The 17,634-nt window shown below is 30.3% G+C and overlaps 1 protein-coding gene across 11 annotated transcripts in view; it reads left to right on the plus strand.

The window, feature by feature from the left end:
- Nucleotides 1–13,436, plus strand: part of LOC139524987 (uncharacterized) — a 112,254-nt gene extending 98,818 nt beyond the window's left edge. For 7 of the 11 annotated variants that reach the window (XM_071320209.1, XM_071320204.1, XM_071320166.1 and 4 more), the window contains 4 exons: nucleotides 2,397–2,611; nucleotides 5,340–5,489; nucleotides 10,829–11,047; nucleotides 11,543–13,436. In XM_071320209.1, coding sequence (XP_071176310.1) covers nucleotides 2,397–2,611; nucleotides 5,340–5,489; nucleotides 10,829–11,047; nucleotides 11,543–11,688 — 730 coding nt within the window. In that variant the 3' untranslated portion in view covers nucleotides 11,689–13,436. The remainder of the gene's footprint in view (nucleotides 1–2,396; nucleotides 2,612–5,339; nucleotides 5,490–10,828; nucleotides 11,048–11,542) is intronic. The other 4 variants (XM_071320173.1, XM_071320192.1, XM_071320161.1 and 1 more) reach the window with 1 other exon arrangement.
- Nucleotides 13,437–17,634: the final 4,198 nt, after the last annotated feature.

The raw sequence follows: 17,634 nt of genomic DNA on the forward strand, positions 1-17,634 counted from the left end.
CTAAATATTCACAAAATGTTTGCCACTGGATTTTATTAGCAAACATTTACAATCAATAAAAACTTGTTTTGAAACTGAACCTTTATGAGAAATATAATTTAATATTTACACAACTTTCTTAAAAATGATTTTATGTCTTGTAATTGATTATTTTCTTTAAAGACTAAATGTAGCTCCCAATTGATTGCCATGTTGTTTATTTACATGATTTTATGTTCCTTTGGCAATTTTATGATAAGTAACAGTGGATCGTTGGTTTAAAACAAAAACACTGACCAGTTTCTCCTTTGGGATCTATTGTTATTTAATCTGGCTAATCATATTGGGTCAATCCATGGTCTTTAAACATTTATGTTATTGTTCAAATTCAATTTAAGGTATACTAAACTGTGTCCTTGTAAGATTACACTTATACCCAATGTTGTGTGAACGTTTAACGCATGTTCAAATTACCAACGGAACCCGTGTCAAGGAATACCTTTAAAATGGTGACCATCAGATCATTCTTCCCCTTAGGATAATAACATATTTACTAAATTATTTGTGTAAATTTAAGTGGAGTAATTTTAGGATGACTAAAACTTTGTTTGTTCAGATATGAAGATTAAGTTTTTGAAGAATATAATTCTATTTGAACTATGGATTATCAAGTCCGTCGATATTCCACACGTAAATCGTATCTGTCATTGAATAAGATTTTGGCTGAGATCAGGTAAGGGAGATAATTACATATAAAAGATGGGTATGTTTGAACAATTGTTAGAGCAGACATCTAGATCAACAAATGTATAGATGTAAATAATAGTTCGTTGTTTACATTGTATTTTGATTTGTTTAGTTATTTATTTGCATTATAAAGAAATAAATTGTATACTTGAAATCCACACCTTTTGTAAGTACAACATGTACATGAAGACTACTTGCCAAGGTGTTTTTAAAGTACTATAAAACAATAAAGATATACAACTTGAACATGTAACATTAGAATGACTGTGGAGGGAATGCAAATATTTTTATAGAAGTTGAGAGAAAAACTATGTCCATGTATTATGCTGTTGACTCTAAAATGTTACCGAAAACCTAAAAATATCCATGTTTGGGCTTTACGTGCTTATATATCTTTTATGTTTACAAATACTATCTCCTTTTATCCTGTTTATTTTATGTATCATCATTTTTCGATAAGGGTATTTTATTGTGAAGTAATGCTATCACTACAGTGTATATAACATTTTTTTATGATACATGAATGTTTGAGTTTTTATAATTAACAAGAATGTCATTTAAATTTCATTATAGAATTAAATATGTTTTGCTCAATTAATTGTCATCCTGTAACTTATCAACACATCTGCTGAAGTATAACACTCTTTTTTCATTGTTTAAATAGGAATAAATTTATGCTTAAGTTATTAACGATTTTTGCTTTTTAGGAGACAGCGAGACCTACTTAGGTATGATGGTCAAATGATGTGTTTTTTTGGGGCTTTTATTTTGGCAATAAAATCAAAGTCTAAAAAAGAAAAGATTAACATTTAAAAAAATCCTGCTGATTATTCTATAATTTTGACAATTAACCAACATTTTATGTCACCAGTTTTGAAATTTTTTTACCACTGATTCAAAATAAATGTGTCTCATGGTTTTAAAACCGAAGTTAGAAAATGCATAAAACGTTTGTGATAAATTCTGACTGATCCTAATATGTAAAACTCACACCAGTCCAAATACCTTTGTGATGATACCAAATTACTCTTGGAAATCAATCAATAAATTTGTTGAAATATTTTACTGTAAACAGAAATTATAAGATACATGAAATTAATAACACTTCTTGGTTGTTTTCAAATGCAAATCACATGGTGTCTTAAACTGAATTAAAAAATTTGGCTTGAATTCTTATGTTTTCTTGCACGGTGTGGTATCAATCTTAGATCTTAAGGTGAACTCTGAAGATGTAAAACGTTCTCCTTTTGGTCTTTGGGCTGATCTTGTTGGCAGACATACCATATCTTCGTATATTAATATCTGCAACTGGTAGTACTACGAAAATCTGAAAATATCCAAACATATTACCTATAAGGAACATGTTGCTAGTGCACTATCTCTATGTTGAGAGAAATGTAAAAAATTCTTTCACTGTATATAAATAACTTGCACTGTTTGAATGTTAATGGCTGGATTGTATGACAATTTGTTTCTTGTTGAAGTGTTTCATTGTTGACAGTCATGTTAGACAAAGGAATATATTGAAAAAAAGTATTGAACTTTGATTGGTTCTATTGATCTTTAAGTCACACTTATTTGTACAAAATGGATCTGATTTCAAAATCTTTCTACAATTATGTATAGGTTCAAATTTTTAGATTTTTAAGTCAACCATTATCTATTTTCAGTTCTTCCAGCACGCCAACAGTTCCTTATTCAACTACAGATATATTATATGGCAACGAGGTTCGAAACTCTCCTCAGCTGGATGAAATTAGACAGAACAGTTTTATCGAATACAGCAAAGATAAAGACCGTCATAGTTCTAACAACCTAGTGGACTTTAATAATCGAAGACCAGCAAGCAAAGGTGGATCTAGAAAATCATTATCTATAGAAAAAGGTAAGTGTCACTATGACAGGATACAATTGTTAGTAGTAAATATAGTATATCTTGTGTTTAGCCTTGGTTACTATTTAAAAACTCCAGGGTATAAGGGAATTTAAACTTTTACATTTCAAAAGATCTAGGATTATAAACAATTTTGTTTTCTGGCTAGAATTCAACAGAGAGAATTATTCCAATATTAGATGTAATATATGACCTAGCTAAGAACGTATTGATAAATCTGGTAATTTATTTTTAAACTTTATTGTTTCGACCTTTCAATTTTCGACCATGTTTGTGATAAGTTGCATAGTTTTGTATTGGAATTGATTATGTATAAGTTTGATTCTGGTAAGTTTTGGCATATATGTAGGTAAATATTTGTGATATAAAATTTCCATCAATAATTCACATATAGATAAAGGACATGCATATACATGTTAAGTTTAAATTTATATTTGATATGATATAAAGTTTTATGCATTTAAAAATTTTGACAGTTTGTCAAAAGCTACACATTGTATTGTGAAAAGTGCTTAACATTTGTGTTCAATTCTTTTCTTCAAATCATCAGAACTGTATGATCCTTTGACTTTATTGGTGTGATTTTATACCTATAATTTGCCGCCTTTACTCAACACGGCCATATTCATGATACTTATTGTTCAGCTTGAAAATTTATTAACATGAAGAGGTGGAACCATAAATATAAATTAAGAGCTTAAAATTTAATTTGTAATGTCAAAGATAAATTGCTGAACAAACATCCTTCTATTATAAATTACAAATAAAGGTACTTCTTTAAAAGGTTTATAAACTGATTGTATATTATAACAATAATGATAGCCCATTTTGAAATTAGGTCAGGGCACAGACAAATTAGGTCAGAGCACAGACATACTCATTGTTCACCTTTCTATCAGTTTTGCAACCGAATTTCTAAAGTAGAATTAAGAAGATGTGGTATGAGTACCAATGAGACAACTTCATCCAAGTCACTATTTGATAAAATAAACCATTATAGGTCATTATGAGTTTAGTCTTCAACAAAGAGCCTTAGAGGCTCACACCGAAAGTACTGTTTATAGATTAAAAAAATAAATAAATAAGCAGACATCTTGTTACTAGATTGACTCTTTTCTATGCAAGAAGAAAGCCAACTTTTGACAGGTCAACTTCAGTGTCTTGACTTATTCAGTCATGCACATTTGTCATGATCCAATTTTCAACCCCAGTTTATATGTTTTGTTGGGATGCTGTCTCATTCAATTTACATTTTTTTGCCCCATTTATGGGCCTTATGTTTTCTGGTCTGTGCGTCTGTCTGTTAGTTCATTCGTCCGTCCTCCTTTAGGTTAAAATTTTTGGTCAAGGTAGTTTTTGATGAAGTTGAAGTCCAAACAACTTAGTACACATGTTCCCTTTGATCATGATCTTTTTAATTTTAATGCCAAATTAGAGATTTCCCCCCATTTTCACTGCAGTCCATTAAACATAGAAAATGATAGTGTGGATGGGGAATCTGTGTACTGGGGACACATTCTTGTTATTAATACATTTACATCTTTTAAACCAGATTTGCAAGAATGACACGAATGGTGGCACTAAAAAAAAGGGGGGAATTAAAAAAAAATGATGTTCTGTCCAAAAAGGCTTCATTGCAGATATCAACCTCAGAAAAAAAATTGTGTATTGTTTATATTTATTGTAATGATATGAACATAATAAGAGATTTTTAATAAGCTTGATTTCACAGATGATATCGAACACCTTTAAAAAGCCATTAAGTGAAGCACTTTCAATTACAGTTAATCAATCCTCAACTATTCATACAATAATTGATTTTAATTACTGTTGAAAGCAATTAGACTTTTAAAAATTCTTTAACACTTTTACTTAAGATATTGTTAACCATGCAGTCGTAGCATCATAGCAACTATTCAAGAAAATAGGCTTGAAGTTCTTCATTAACAAAGTGGCTATTCTTCAATCTTGTTTTAAATTAGTTTTCTTATTTTAATTTTCAAAACTAGGATTGTCCTATAAGTGTTTACATAAGTGAAAGTAAATGTGAATTTCATTTATATTATCTATGAAAGAATATAATACCTACGATTGTCCTTTGTAAATATCTTTTGTAAATATTGCTCTTTGTACCTGTGGATAAATGGTTTATGAATGTTATGGCTGCCATTTTAACTAGTTTTTTAAGTTTTGGTGGATTTTAAGAATGGTTTTTAGGCAAATTTACTGTCCTCAGAAACCTACTGGAGAACCCTACCTTATAACAGGCAGGGGTAGACGTATGTATAAAAAGTTGTAAAAATAGAAATTTTATTTTCTATGTACCAATAGGTAGATATAACATTGCTCAATCATAGCTAAACACTACGGTCATAAAAACTCTATGTTATATCCTCAATGATTTAACATTCATTCTTTATGAATGTTCTACATTTATTTAAAGCATATTTGGGGATAATTAAAGCTTCAGTTTTTTCGTGTTTTTTTTTATTATACTTTTGAACTCAATAGTAAAAGCCTTTTTGATAGCTTGATATTTTTGTCTTGAACCAGTAATCTGTTGATATCTTGACATTATTCAGTATTATAAATAATAAAAAGTTTGTGCCTACTGGCAAAAATGGTTTCTGCAGTAACTGTCACTAGAAAGTTTTCCGTTCAGGACAATCGTTTCTTATTCTTATGTGATGTGTCTAAAACTAATTTTTTGTTTTTGCAGTGAATTTTAATAAAGAAAGTGATGACAATTTGAGACCTATACTGCCAAGTCCAGGGAAAAACGGCAATCAGTACCGACCTAATGGTTTACGGAACGGTTTACTCAAGGGAGACCCCCTATATGGTTCAAGGGGAGGTAATTATTCATCAGGTAGTTACAAAACGAAGCCTCTCTATTACTTTATTTGAATAACCTTAAACTGACAATACTGTTTTACTGCTAAAAATGATTTTCTCTTAAGAAAAAGAAACAAATTTGTTTCTACAGATATATTTTCAGACATATATTGTGCCCTTCAATTGTCTAAGAATAATAACTTGTTACTGGGATCATGATTTATTGCCCTTGACTTTGAGATGACGAACAGCAATAAAAGAGCTGTTTCTCTGCTGTTTTAATTTTTTGTTGTGCATATAAAGAATTACATGTTCCATTGATGGATGCTGGCATGTATTTTCTTAAGTTTAAAAAAAGGGATTATTTTTTACATGATTTTCAATCAGCTAAATTTGACTATTAAAATTAAACTTTTTTACTGTAGAGTATACCATGTTTACATACTTTTTCACTCAGTTTTATTATATGCCTTAAATAATAATGACTGGTTGTAGTATAAACTACCAAATATCAGACCAAAATTTATGAATTGAATTATATTTTCCTGAACAATACAAATTTGACTACTAAATATTACAGTTGTAGTACCATATTATGGTAAGATTGCTTATTGTATGAGCTTGCTGAAACTGCAGTTTGTTTTTCACTATGCAATCAAATTCATTTTTACCTTGTCCTTTTTGAAAAAAAATCATATGTATTATATTTAGTTTGAAATATTTTTTTTTCTTTATTTCTTACTTGAAAGGACAATTTCATGGTGTCCCTACAGAAGCTCAACTAAGCCTTTTGGTGTTTACTATATTTAAAGGCTTCATTTATTTTGTCCAGATATTTAATATTTACGGGTCTATGGTACTTTATTCTTGATTCTTTAACGATAAAAACAATTGTAATGAAATAAAATATCGGTATTCAGGAGTTAAGATGGTGTTCCAAGGCTTTCCAGCAGAATGTCCAATCACAAATAATCATGGCATGATACATTACTATAGACTTTAAAACTGACCATTCATAAAGTTGTTATAAGATGTGGCTATTTATAGATGCTAAGCTGCTGCATTTTTAAGTCTTTAAACAAGAAATTCCAAAATATGAGCAAAAAAATATTCTCTTATGATAATATTGCTGGACGTCTAATATAAAATCAACTTTTCTCACTACAAAACTGTAGATATTTTCAATGTTGTAAAACTTGTGTTGTACTCCAGGGTTTCTTAACAAACTACAATACATTATATGAAGAAACAATTGTTCTGACAAAAAAATATATTTATAGAATTGGAAAAGACTATGCTGTGCAATTTCAGTGATATATTTGACTCGAATTGAAAGAAGACTAACTTCATTGCATGCTGCATGAGATCACATTTTGTTAAAACTGCATGGACTGAGTATTTTTTTTTAGCACCTGTTGGTGATTATCTTATTCTGCAGGGAAAAAAATCAGCCAGTGTGTTGTATTTAGGTGACCTAACAAGATTTTTATTTACGAGTAAAAACTTTGAATACCTGTAACTGTTGAATCAGAAAAGTAAATGAAATATGAAATTAATTGAAATAACTTGATCTTCCACTGAACTAAATCATGTAATAGTTTTATTTTATTCAAAATTTAAAATTAGTGAAATTATGCTCTAGCCATTTTAATCGATTGTTCAAATATTTTTACTTTGTATACTTCATTGAGCATGACTAAAACATTAGTAAAAATAAATTTACACCTTTTAAAATATGTAAATATGATCTGAACTAGTTGTATATTATGTAATTTTTCCTACCTTTTGGAATTTATAGTGTTTTTAAATATTTATATCTTATCATTGCTTTTATATGACTAGATAGCTTAAATCTGTACAAGGACAAATACATATGTTCTTTTGAAATATAATAAGTGAAAAATATTGATTTTTGATAGAGAAAAACTCTTCTCATTGTGTATTAATGATTAGGGGGAAAAACTATTGGAAATACATGTATAACCAAGACAACACTTAACATGATTAATACAACTAAGCATTAAAAATCAAGAATTATCTTTTTGAAATTTATTTATACGTTGCATTTACCGCTTGAAAGTCCTTGCTGAGTATGACTTCAGATTTAAAAAAAAAAAAAAGTTCTATTGCCATTATATAAGCAGGATTGATTTTAAATTCTATATTATTGTAAATCTTCTCCTTTGATCTCCTTCTTAATCTCTGACATTTCTTAATCATTCAGCCGTTTTATATGCTGATAAATAACGATTTTAAGGAAAACCAAAGTGATAATGATTGTGTTTAATTGATTTCCGCCATAAAAATGGACGTTTATTATTAATCAACTATTTTAAAGATATCTGTTGTTCTGATCTTACTGTTGCATTCTGGGTATTGATTACCAATATCTGATACCATTGATATTGGAACAATGGACAGAAGACAATTACAAAGAAATCTATAAAGTTTAATATGAAGGAATTCATAATTCTATGTGATAATCATACAGGTCTTGGTACAAATTCAGTTTTTAGACCAACGTCCATGGTTCTGGACATAGCAAACGTGTCTTCCCATAATGAAAAACTTTTTAATGGACTTTAAAATGTGGACCAAATGGAGAGAAAATAGTTTTATACGATTTAAAGTAATGGATGAACGGGAAAAATTGCCAAGAATACACAGTAGTGTTGTTAGGCACCTTTTGGCTTACAATTTACGCAACAGTAAGTTATGTGTTGTTTATAACACATGGTATATTATATTATTTATGTGACTGAGTAGGAAAAAGTGTAAATACAATCCCATAATGGTAATTCTAACTAGGTTTGTATGGACTTTTCTGCTGTAAAAAAATACAGAAATCGTGATTCTAAACTGCTGCCAAAAAATTTTGATAAAAAGAAGTTTGATAAGATAATGGTTTCTGAATATCTGCTTTAAATTGTCTAAAAAATGGTGAGATTTTTGCAACTACAAACAGTAGTAGTTAAGAGTAGGAATAGTTTTAAAAATTGAAGGCAAATTTTACTTTGATGTCACACCATATTATTCTGGCAAAACTGTTATGGACTAACCAAGAAAAAGGACATTTGGAGCTTAATTCTGAAGAAAAGTTCCCAAGTTCTATAGTTGTTTTTACTTTAACCCACAGGTTCTGTAGTGTAAATTGTCTTTTTTTTTCTTGACATTTGTAGGAAATTTATTTTGCATTTCGTTGTAGAATTTTTTTGCTGATACCATAGGTGTTTCAAAGCACAATCCTTTTAATTTGCCATTCCTTTGAAATATTTTGGAAACTTGAGATGACATGGTTACTAAAGCTTGTAAACAGGGGAAAAGGGGATGAAAGGTTGCTTGGTTTACTTCCCGTGATGGTTACTTTGTTATATGTAATGAACATTTTCACTGTAGTACAGGACAGGATAAAACTGTACTTCTTTATTTGTATAAAGAATTAAATTCTAAACTTAAAAAAAAAATGCCAATTTAGAAAAGACTAATATAAGAAAAATAATTGCTTGATCACCTCCATTTTCTGGCTGCATACCCATCGAGAGACCATTTAGGTGAACATAAAAAAATATGCCACAGCTAATATAACATAAGAGGCAATCAATAAATCAATTGATCAAAATTTACATAAAATCTGATTCAATTTCAGGAAACAGGCTGATCATTTTGAAAATTTATTTCAAAAGAAAAATTTGATTCAAGTGACTACAGTATCAATAATTATATTTTCTAAACTTTTTTTGTATTTATGGAGATAAACTTCTTGTACTATTGTAAATGCTGTTATCATTGAAAGCCATTTTTCAAGATAGATATTTTTTTTAAAAGATCCTCTTACATTGATTTATATATACACAAGTCTACTTTAACTTACTTTAAGCCGAGCATATATCATTAGGGTCCTTGATAAGGCATATATTTTGTGAATTGTTGAAATGAATTTAATAAAGAAAAGAAAAAAGGAAAATGAAGAAATAATCATGAATATTTCACAATAAAAATGGAATTGTGATCTTTTTGGACATATATCAATATGGTAAAATGACAAAAACAGGTAGTTCAACTAATGAAAATAAAAAGGGAGGGTATGATAGCTAATGAAACAACTATCAACAAAAGAATAACTTAAGGATATAAACAATTCCAGGAGCAAAAGCAAACAAACTGTATTGTAATCTGTCAAGACTGTTCCATCTGTTCAAAGTATCTTTCTTTATGAGGCGGATGAAAAATAAAATACATACATATTAAGGAGCTTTCTGTTTCTAAAAATTTGTGAATATATCGAAAATTCAATTTCGTCATGGAATTCCAGTAAACAAACCATTTGGATCATGCAGTGACTGTGTTTCTTGCCAGATGAGCTTTAGATATTGTGTTTATTTATCTTGCAAACTATTTGAAATTATTGTTTAATGTATTTTATATCTAAGATTGATTGTGTGTCTTGATTTTATGAAGAAAAAAATGTACTAAAAAAATAGAGAAATAGATTTATAAACCCCTACGAAATTAAGTTGCCATAAATTCTATTTGTTTGTGGTTAGGTTGTGGTCTCATTGATATTACCCACATGTCCTCATATTTACTTTCAAAAATATGAACGCATAAGAATGCAAAAATGAGGATAAAGAACGTTTTAAATGTTGACACTGAATAGACATAGGATATAATAATTGTACAAGAGAATTAAATTACAGTTGTCAGGCAATTTGAGATCATTTGGACTATGTACAATAATGGAATGATTTAAATTAGGTTAACTGGTTGACATAAACTTAAAAAAGAATTATTATGCTATTTTTGTCTGTCATGCAAGTAAAAAAAGGTGTTTCTGTATATATTGTATTTATAACTATTCAAATTACTGGGGGAGGGAGGGGGTCATGATTTTGATAAAGCAGATTCTTACATATTTTAAAACAATACATAAAAGTAAATGTCTTTGTAGTGGTTTATGAAGGGGGTTTTGCTGATTTAAAGACTACTAAATATTTAAACAATCTGTTTATACTGATGCTCAAAACAATAATGAATATGAATTACGAAAAGCCCTGAAATGTCCATATTAAATGGTATTTTCATAAAAAAAAAAAATTCTCACAATAAAAAACATGAACCAATCACTATAACTTATGGTCATTTTTATAAGTGAAAGTTTTTGCTAAAAGGTCTGTTGAATTCTTTAAATAAAACAGTTATTGAGCAATGCAGGTACATGTAATCTAATCATGAATCCTTCCTTCGTGTTACCATATACATATGGTATTATGTCATGGTGTAGAATGACCAATTCTTCTACTTTATGATAAAATAAGGTTAGGATTTAAAATATTTTTATGAACTTCTCACAATATATTATATTTGTACTTTCAGGTAGAGAATCCGATGATTTAATAGCCATGGGGACAATCTGGAGTCCAAATACAGGACCACAAAAAAACTCAGGATCAAATAGTGCCAATGGAATACAAAATGTCACAGGCAAAAGTGTTTCCATGGTGGCATCTAACAGTTCAACCACAGTGGCACGCAAAAATGTTAAACCAATCATGGTTCAGAATTCATCACATGGTCGCTCAAGTTTCAAAGAAGGTATGTAACTAAAATTAAAAATGATTTTGAAAAGTAAGTTGAGAGGTTACTTTTAAAATGTATAATTCTGAATTTCAACACCTTTGAGTGTGAATTAATCTGTTGCCAGTTTTTCCGTCAAAGTGTTTATCTCGGCACTCCAGCTTGTTCCACCAATAAAAATTGGCTGCCAGGATATAGGCTGAAAATGTCGTTAAAAACAAAAAATCAATCAACCAATCAATCAATACCAGAGGGTTGGATCATAATGATAACCATAATACCTTAATTGTTGGATAAGAAAAAACCATAAAAATGTTTTACTCAATGTTTGAGATTAAATTTACCATGCATGGAAAATAATAGTTGAAGAAATTACAACTTGTGGTTTAGGAAAAGAAATAGATTCTTTAAAATTCAAGAAAATTCAAATGAATCTGGTTTTCAAAGTAGATGAAAATTTAAGCTGTAATCTTGAAATTGACAAAGATGTGAATACTTTTCTTTCTTTTGCAGTTGAACCAAGATATACAGATCCTGTTATTGGTGCTCAACCTTCTTTTCAACAAAGACTCATGGAGTTAAGTGCCCTTGAATCTGAAACAATTAGATATGAAAAAAGTAAAAAGGTGAAAAAGAAAGTTCGAGACAGAGACTCTTGAGGAATATTTATTGTTAGATTATTTCAAATTAGCTCATTTATATTAAAAGACATAATTTAATATTTATCACGTTAACAATCCCAGGGATTTGTAACCAAATAAAGACTGCTGAATAAGCACATCTGTGATACATGTGTATGTGATGTCTGTGGCAGTGTGAAGAAGGGGAGATTACTCCTGATAATATCAAGACAAGAATGGCTGTTGTTGGAGTTACATTTGAATGAGTTCTCCTATATATAGCACTCAAGATTTGACATAAGTCTTTCATTAATAATTATAAAGACATGTATGCATTGTTAAGATATTTCACAGAAAAACTCAGTGTTTTAATTTCATGACTTGAGATGCATTTGCTATAGTAACGTGAGAATGGCATGAGTGAAACCTTAACTAGATTTTCAATATACTTGTATCTATTTGATTTTAAGAAAAATTATATTCAAAAGATGATACAGTTAATACTTTACTCAAACCTTCAATTATTTTTAGGCACAACAATTTTTTTTTACTTATTTAAATTAGGACCCTTAGGCTTAGCAGACATTCTTATTAAGTATCAATAGAACAAAAATTTAAAATTCTTAACGCTGATGATATACAGGCACTGTAACCGGCATGTGTCAAATTAAATGACAAAATCTTCAAATTGATAATAAAAAGATAATCAGGTTCAGTCTAAAAAAATATGTTTTAATATTGTATTTATGTAAGAAAGGGTTTACATCATTTAGTAATAAGGGAAAAAATCCAAGTCAACTTATTTTTGATGAAATGGATACATCGTTTTCCCCATGCTAGTACAAATGGTATGTATGAATTGTTTTAAACTATATTTTATGGGTGCTGAATTGCCACTGGTCATACAAAATCCATTACTTTATGAAGTAATTTATGTTTTTGTTGTCACTATTTATTAGGATTTAAACATACATTCTAAAAGAAAAACATTTAATTACACGATGTTTTTTAGTTAATTTCTGTAAATGACTTTTTGCATGTAAATTTTCATTAAAATGCTTAACCAAGTAAGTCATGTTAGAGTTATTCCCCTTTTTATACTTTTATATGTTCCTAACAGTGCATATTTCAAAAATCTTGTCATGCTAGTTTTGTTTTTGCAGTAGAAGATAACAGGTAATTAACTTCTGGTTTTCATATTAACTGATTCATATTTTTATTAAAAATTTTCAGCCAATAATAAAAAATTTGGAATTTATTTATTCCTAAATTTTCTGAATTTGGCTTTTCAAGAATATGAACCTACAAGTTTATATTATGGACTCACCTAGGTTTCTGTGATTAATTGGATATGAACATATTTATTTATAGAAACCAGTTTATGACTATGAACAGTATTAGATTGCCTTAAAAGTTATACTTGTACAATGTATTGAGGTACTTTACCTCATTTGTGAAAATTTACGTACCCATAGGAAAAATATTGCTAGTTTCTCATTTATTGTTTTGATTTATAATATGGTAATTTAAAATTTTTGCTTTTTTTTTCTATGAAAAAAGTGCTTTGTAAGTTGTAAATTTTTTTAACTGTTCAACCACAATGAAATTAAAATGTTTTGTTCTCCAAAATATTATTTACATTAGTTGTATGTTAAAAGTTTCTTGTTACTATTTTCCGTCCATATTTTGATTGTTTATATTAGCATTATTGTTCAAACACTGTTCATATATGAACATTTATTATTTAACTGAATCTAAAGGATTCAAATAAAGCTTTTACCAAATGTTTTCTGTGTTTTCTGAGTAGATTGTAAGATAGCTGTTATTTGCTCCATGTCCAGTGGCAAATAGTTCATGATTCAAGTAATTGACAAATATTTCTTTGTAGAAGCAAATATATTTAGACATATGTTATGTATACATGTTCATTGGCAAATATTTCTAGGTAAAGGTTACTTGCACATATCTAGTGTCAATTTTGACTTGGTAAAGGTTCCTGGGACATATCTAGTGACAAATGTTTCTTGGTATAGGATACTGGCACATGTAATGTGGCAAATATTTCTTGGTATAGGTGGTTACTAGCACATGTCAAGTGAAAAATATTACTTGGTAGACTGGTTACTGGCACATGTCCAGTGTCAAATATTACTTGGTATAGGTTACCAATACATGTCCAGCAGAAAATATTTCTTGGTATATGTAACTGGCACATATCAAGTGAAAAATAGTACTTGGTACAGGTAACTGGCACATGTCTAGTGTCAAATATTTCTTGGCAGAGGTTGCCAGCACATGTCCAGTGTCAAATCATTCTTGGATAAGGTTACCAGCATGTGAGCATCGTCAAATATTTCTTCGATAAGGTAACCAGCATGTGAGCAGTGTCAAATATTTCTAGGTACAGGTTACTGGGACATGTCCAGTGGCAAATATTTCTTGTAGATGTTGCCAGCACATGTCCAATATTTATTGGATAAGGTTACCAACGCATGTCCAGCAGCAAATATTACTTGGTAGATGTTACTGGCACATGTCCAGTGTCAAATATTACTTGGTAGAGGTTACTGGCACATGTCCAGTGTCAAATATTACTTGGTTAATGTTACTGGCACATGTCCAGCGTCAAATATTACTTGGTACAGGTTAAAGGCACATGTCCAGTGTCAAATATTACTTGGTACAGGTTACTGGCACATGTCCAGTGCAAATATTACTTGGTAGATGTTACTGGCACATGTCCAGCGTCAAATATTACTTGGTACAGGTTACTGGTACATGTCCAGTGTCAAATATTACTTGGTACGGGTTACTGGCAAATGTCCAGTGTCAAATGTTACTTGTTAGTGGTTACTGGCACATGACCAGTGTCAAATATTACTTGGTACGGGTTACTGGCACATGTCTAGTGTCTAATATTATTTGGTAGAGGTTACTGGTACATGTCCAGTGTCAAATATTACTTAGTTTAGGTTATCAGCACAAGTCCAGCGGCAAATATGACTTGTTAGAGGTAACCTGCACATGTCCAGTGTCAAATATTAACTTAGATATATTTCAAGAGACAAATATCAAGTCTTGATATAGATATTTTTTTGACACATTCTATACCTTCTATGATAAACTTGTTAGATGTATTAGTATTCTAGTATACAAGTGATATTATATAATTGAGTAATGATAAACTGTTCAATTTGCAATGCACCTTCAACATATTAGGATGTGATACTTTCTCTTTCAAAGAAATTGCCTTTTTCCAACTAAAATGTTTATTTAGTTGCACATTTCAAAGGGAGATTTTATTTATCACTATTCAAATAATTCCCTTCAATTGATTATATTGGGAATATACATGACTTTGGTTTTATACATTGGAAACAAATAGCTATCACTTTGTCTGTCAATGTGTCAGAAACAAATAAATTCTGGATGATTAATTACTTGATTTGAGAAGCTATTGATGTTGGGGCCAATAGGTCGAATGTGGAAATAAATGGTGAAATGGTATCCAGTGTCTTAGTTGATTGGCATGAAGCTTATAAATACAGATGTACTATGTAAGGAAGGGAAGAAGCCTATTGATTTTTTTTGTGGTCAAAGTCACTGTTCCTACAAAAATTCAATAGATATAGGAAGATGTGTTATGAGTGCCAATGAGAAAACTCTACATCCATGTCACAATTTATAACTTGAAGTAAACCATTATAGGTCAAAGTACGGTCTTCAACACGGAATCTTGGTTCACACCGAACAGCAAGCTATAAAGGGCCCCACACATGACTAGTGTAAAATTCTATAAAAAAACAAACAAGAATGTGTCCATAGTACACGAATGCCCCACTCGCACTATCATTTTCCATGTTCAGTGGACCGTGAAATTGGGGTCAAAACTTTAATTTGGAATTAAAATTAGAAAGATCATATCATAGGGAACATGTGTACTAAGTTCCAAGTTGATGTGACTTCAACTTCATCCAAAAAACTACCTTGACCAAAAACTTTAACCACAACTTTAACCTGAACTTTGCACTATAATTTTTTAGGTTCAGTGGACCGTGAAATCGGGTTCAAAACTTTAATTTTGCATAAAAACTAGAAAGATCATATCATGGGGAACATGTGTACTAAGTTTCGAGTTGATTGGACTTCAACTTCATCAAAAACTACCTTGACCAAAAACTTTAACCTGAAGCGGGATGAACGGACGGACGAACGGACCCACAGACCAGAAAACATAATGCCCCTCTACTATCATAGGTGAGGCATAAAAAAAACCAACGAGAAACACTTATGAACCACATAAACAAACGACAACATCTGAACATCAGGTTCGTCATCAAGTTGGTTTCTGGGTGGTATGCCACAATTAATTGTGTCACATTTATACGTATAAAGGCGAAAAATAGCAATGAAATAACACGTTTATTTGACCCTCAAACCAATATACTATTATTCAAAACCCTTGTAATAAAACCATTTTTTCTAAATAAATGCAGCATCATTTTCACAGTGCCAGCTTTTTATTTGTGGATTTTATTAATAAGATTAAGAACTTTTTATTGGAGATGGAAGTAGCTCATCACATGAACAAATATGTTATTGAATGGTATGTATGATCGATAAAATTCATAAAATTTATACAGTTCTTTGGGAATTTATGCAATATATGGCAAAAGATTACATTTGTTGCTTAACACACGGCCTCCTTTAGGTGAAGTTATAGTAAATGGAATATATGTCGCAGTTTTGGTCAAATTTTGTATATAAAAATCTGACTATAGGAGAACTATAACTGAAATCTATTAAATTATGCATTTATCTCTTGTTTTCTAAAATATAACTAACTGTGTTCCTTTTAATACATTTGTGTATAGAGCACATTTTAAAAATAGTCAAAAACACGTTCTTAAGTTTGTCTTTAAATCATCGAATCTCCAATTTCAAATCCATAGATTTCTCTTTAAAATAATGTGTTTTTTATACATATTTTTTCGTTTTAATGATAATTTAAGCAGTAGGTCAACTATACTTGGTGCATTGAAATTATGTACGGTATACGTGACTGTCTGGTAGGGTCTATCTGACCTTGACCTCATTGCCATGCATGATTGTTAAATTTAAGTGTTTATGATACTTTAAGACATTTTCAACATGAAATCAAGCATGGTCTGCAAAATTGGCAAGATCATCAGCGTGTGCACTCTTGTGCTTGCCTGCAACACTTATATTATTGTAATTTGATTGTACATTGTATATATAAAAAAGTAGATGTGGTATGATTGCCAATGAGACAACTTTCCACAAGAGACCAAATGACACAGAAATTAACAACTATATGTCACCGTACGGCCTTCAACAATGAGCAAAGCCCATACCGCATAGTCAGCTATAAATGGCCCAGAAATGATAAATGTAAAACAATTCAAACGAGAAAACTAACGGCCTTATCTATGTGAAAAAATAAACGAAAAACAAATATGTTTGAAAGTTAAGCTTTCCAATTGATATGTTATAGTGTCTCTTTCTATGCTGTGATGTTATACTACTGTTTCAGAAAAGGGAGAAGGTTTGGTACCATTAAACGTTTAATCCCGCTGCAATTGTTTGCACCCGTCCTAAGTCATGAATCTGATGTTCAGTGGTTGTCGTCTGTTTATTGGGTTCATACGTATTTCTCATTTCTCGTTTTTATATACATTAGACCGTTGGTTTTTCCGTTTGAATGGTTTTACACTAGTAATTTTTGGGGCCTTTATAAATTGCTGTTCGGTGTAAGCCAAGCTCCGTGTTGAAGGCCGTACCTTGAGCTATAATGGTTTACTTTTATAAATTGTTACTTGCATGGAGAGTTATCTCATCGGCTCTCGCCACTGAATTACAGGCTCCTGACTTTGAAAAGACACATATATACAGAATGTGGCGGGGTTAAACATGTTAACGGGATCCCACCCCCACACCTAAGCTGGGACAGTGGTGTAACATTAC

The sequence above is a fragment of the Mytilus edulis genome, chromosome 1 (assembly GCF_963676685.1).
Source record: "Mytilus edulis chromosome 1, xbMytEdul2.2, whole genome shotgun sequence".
Taxonomy (NCBI): Eukaryota; Metazoa; Mollusca; class Bivalvia; order Mytilida; family Mytilidae; genus Mytilus; species Mytilus edulis.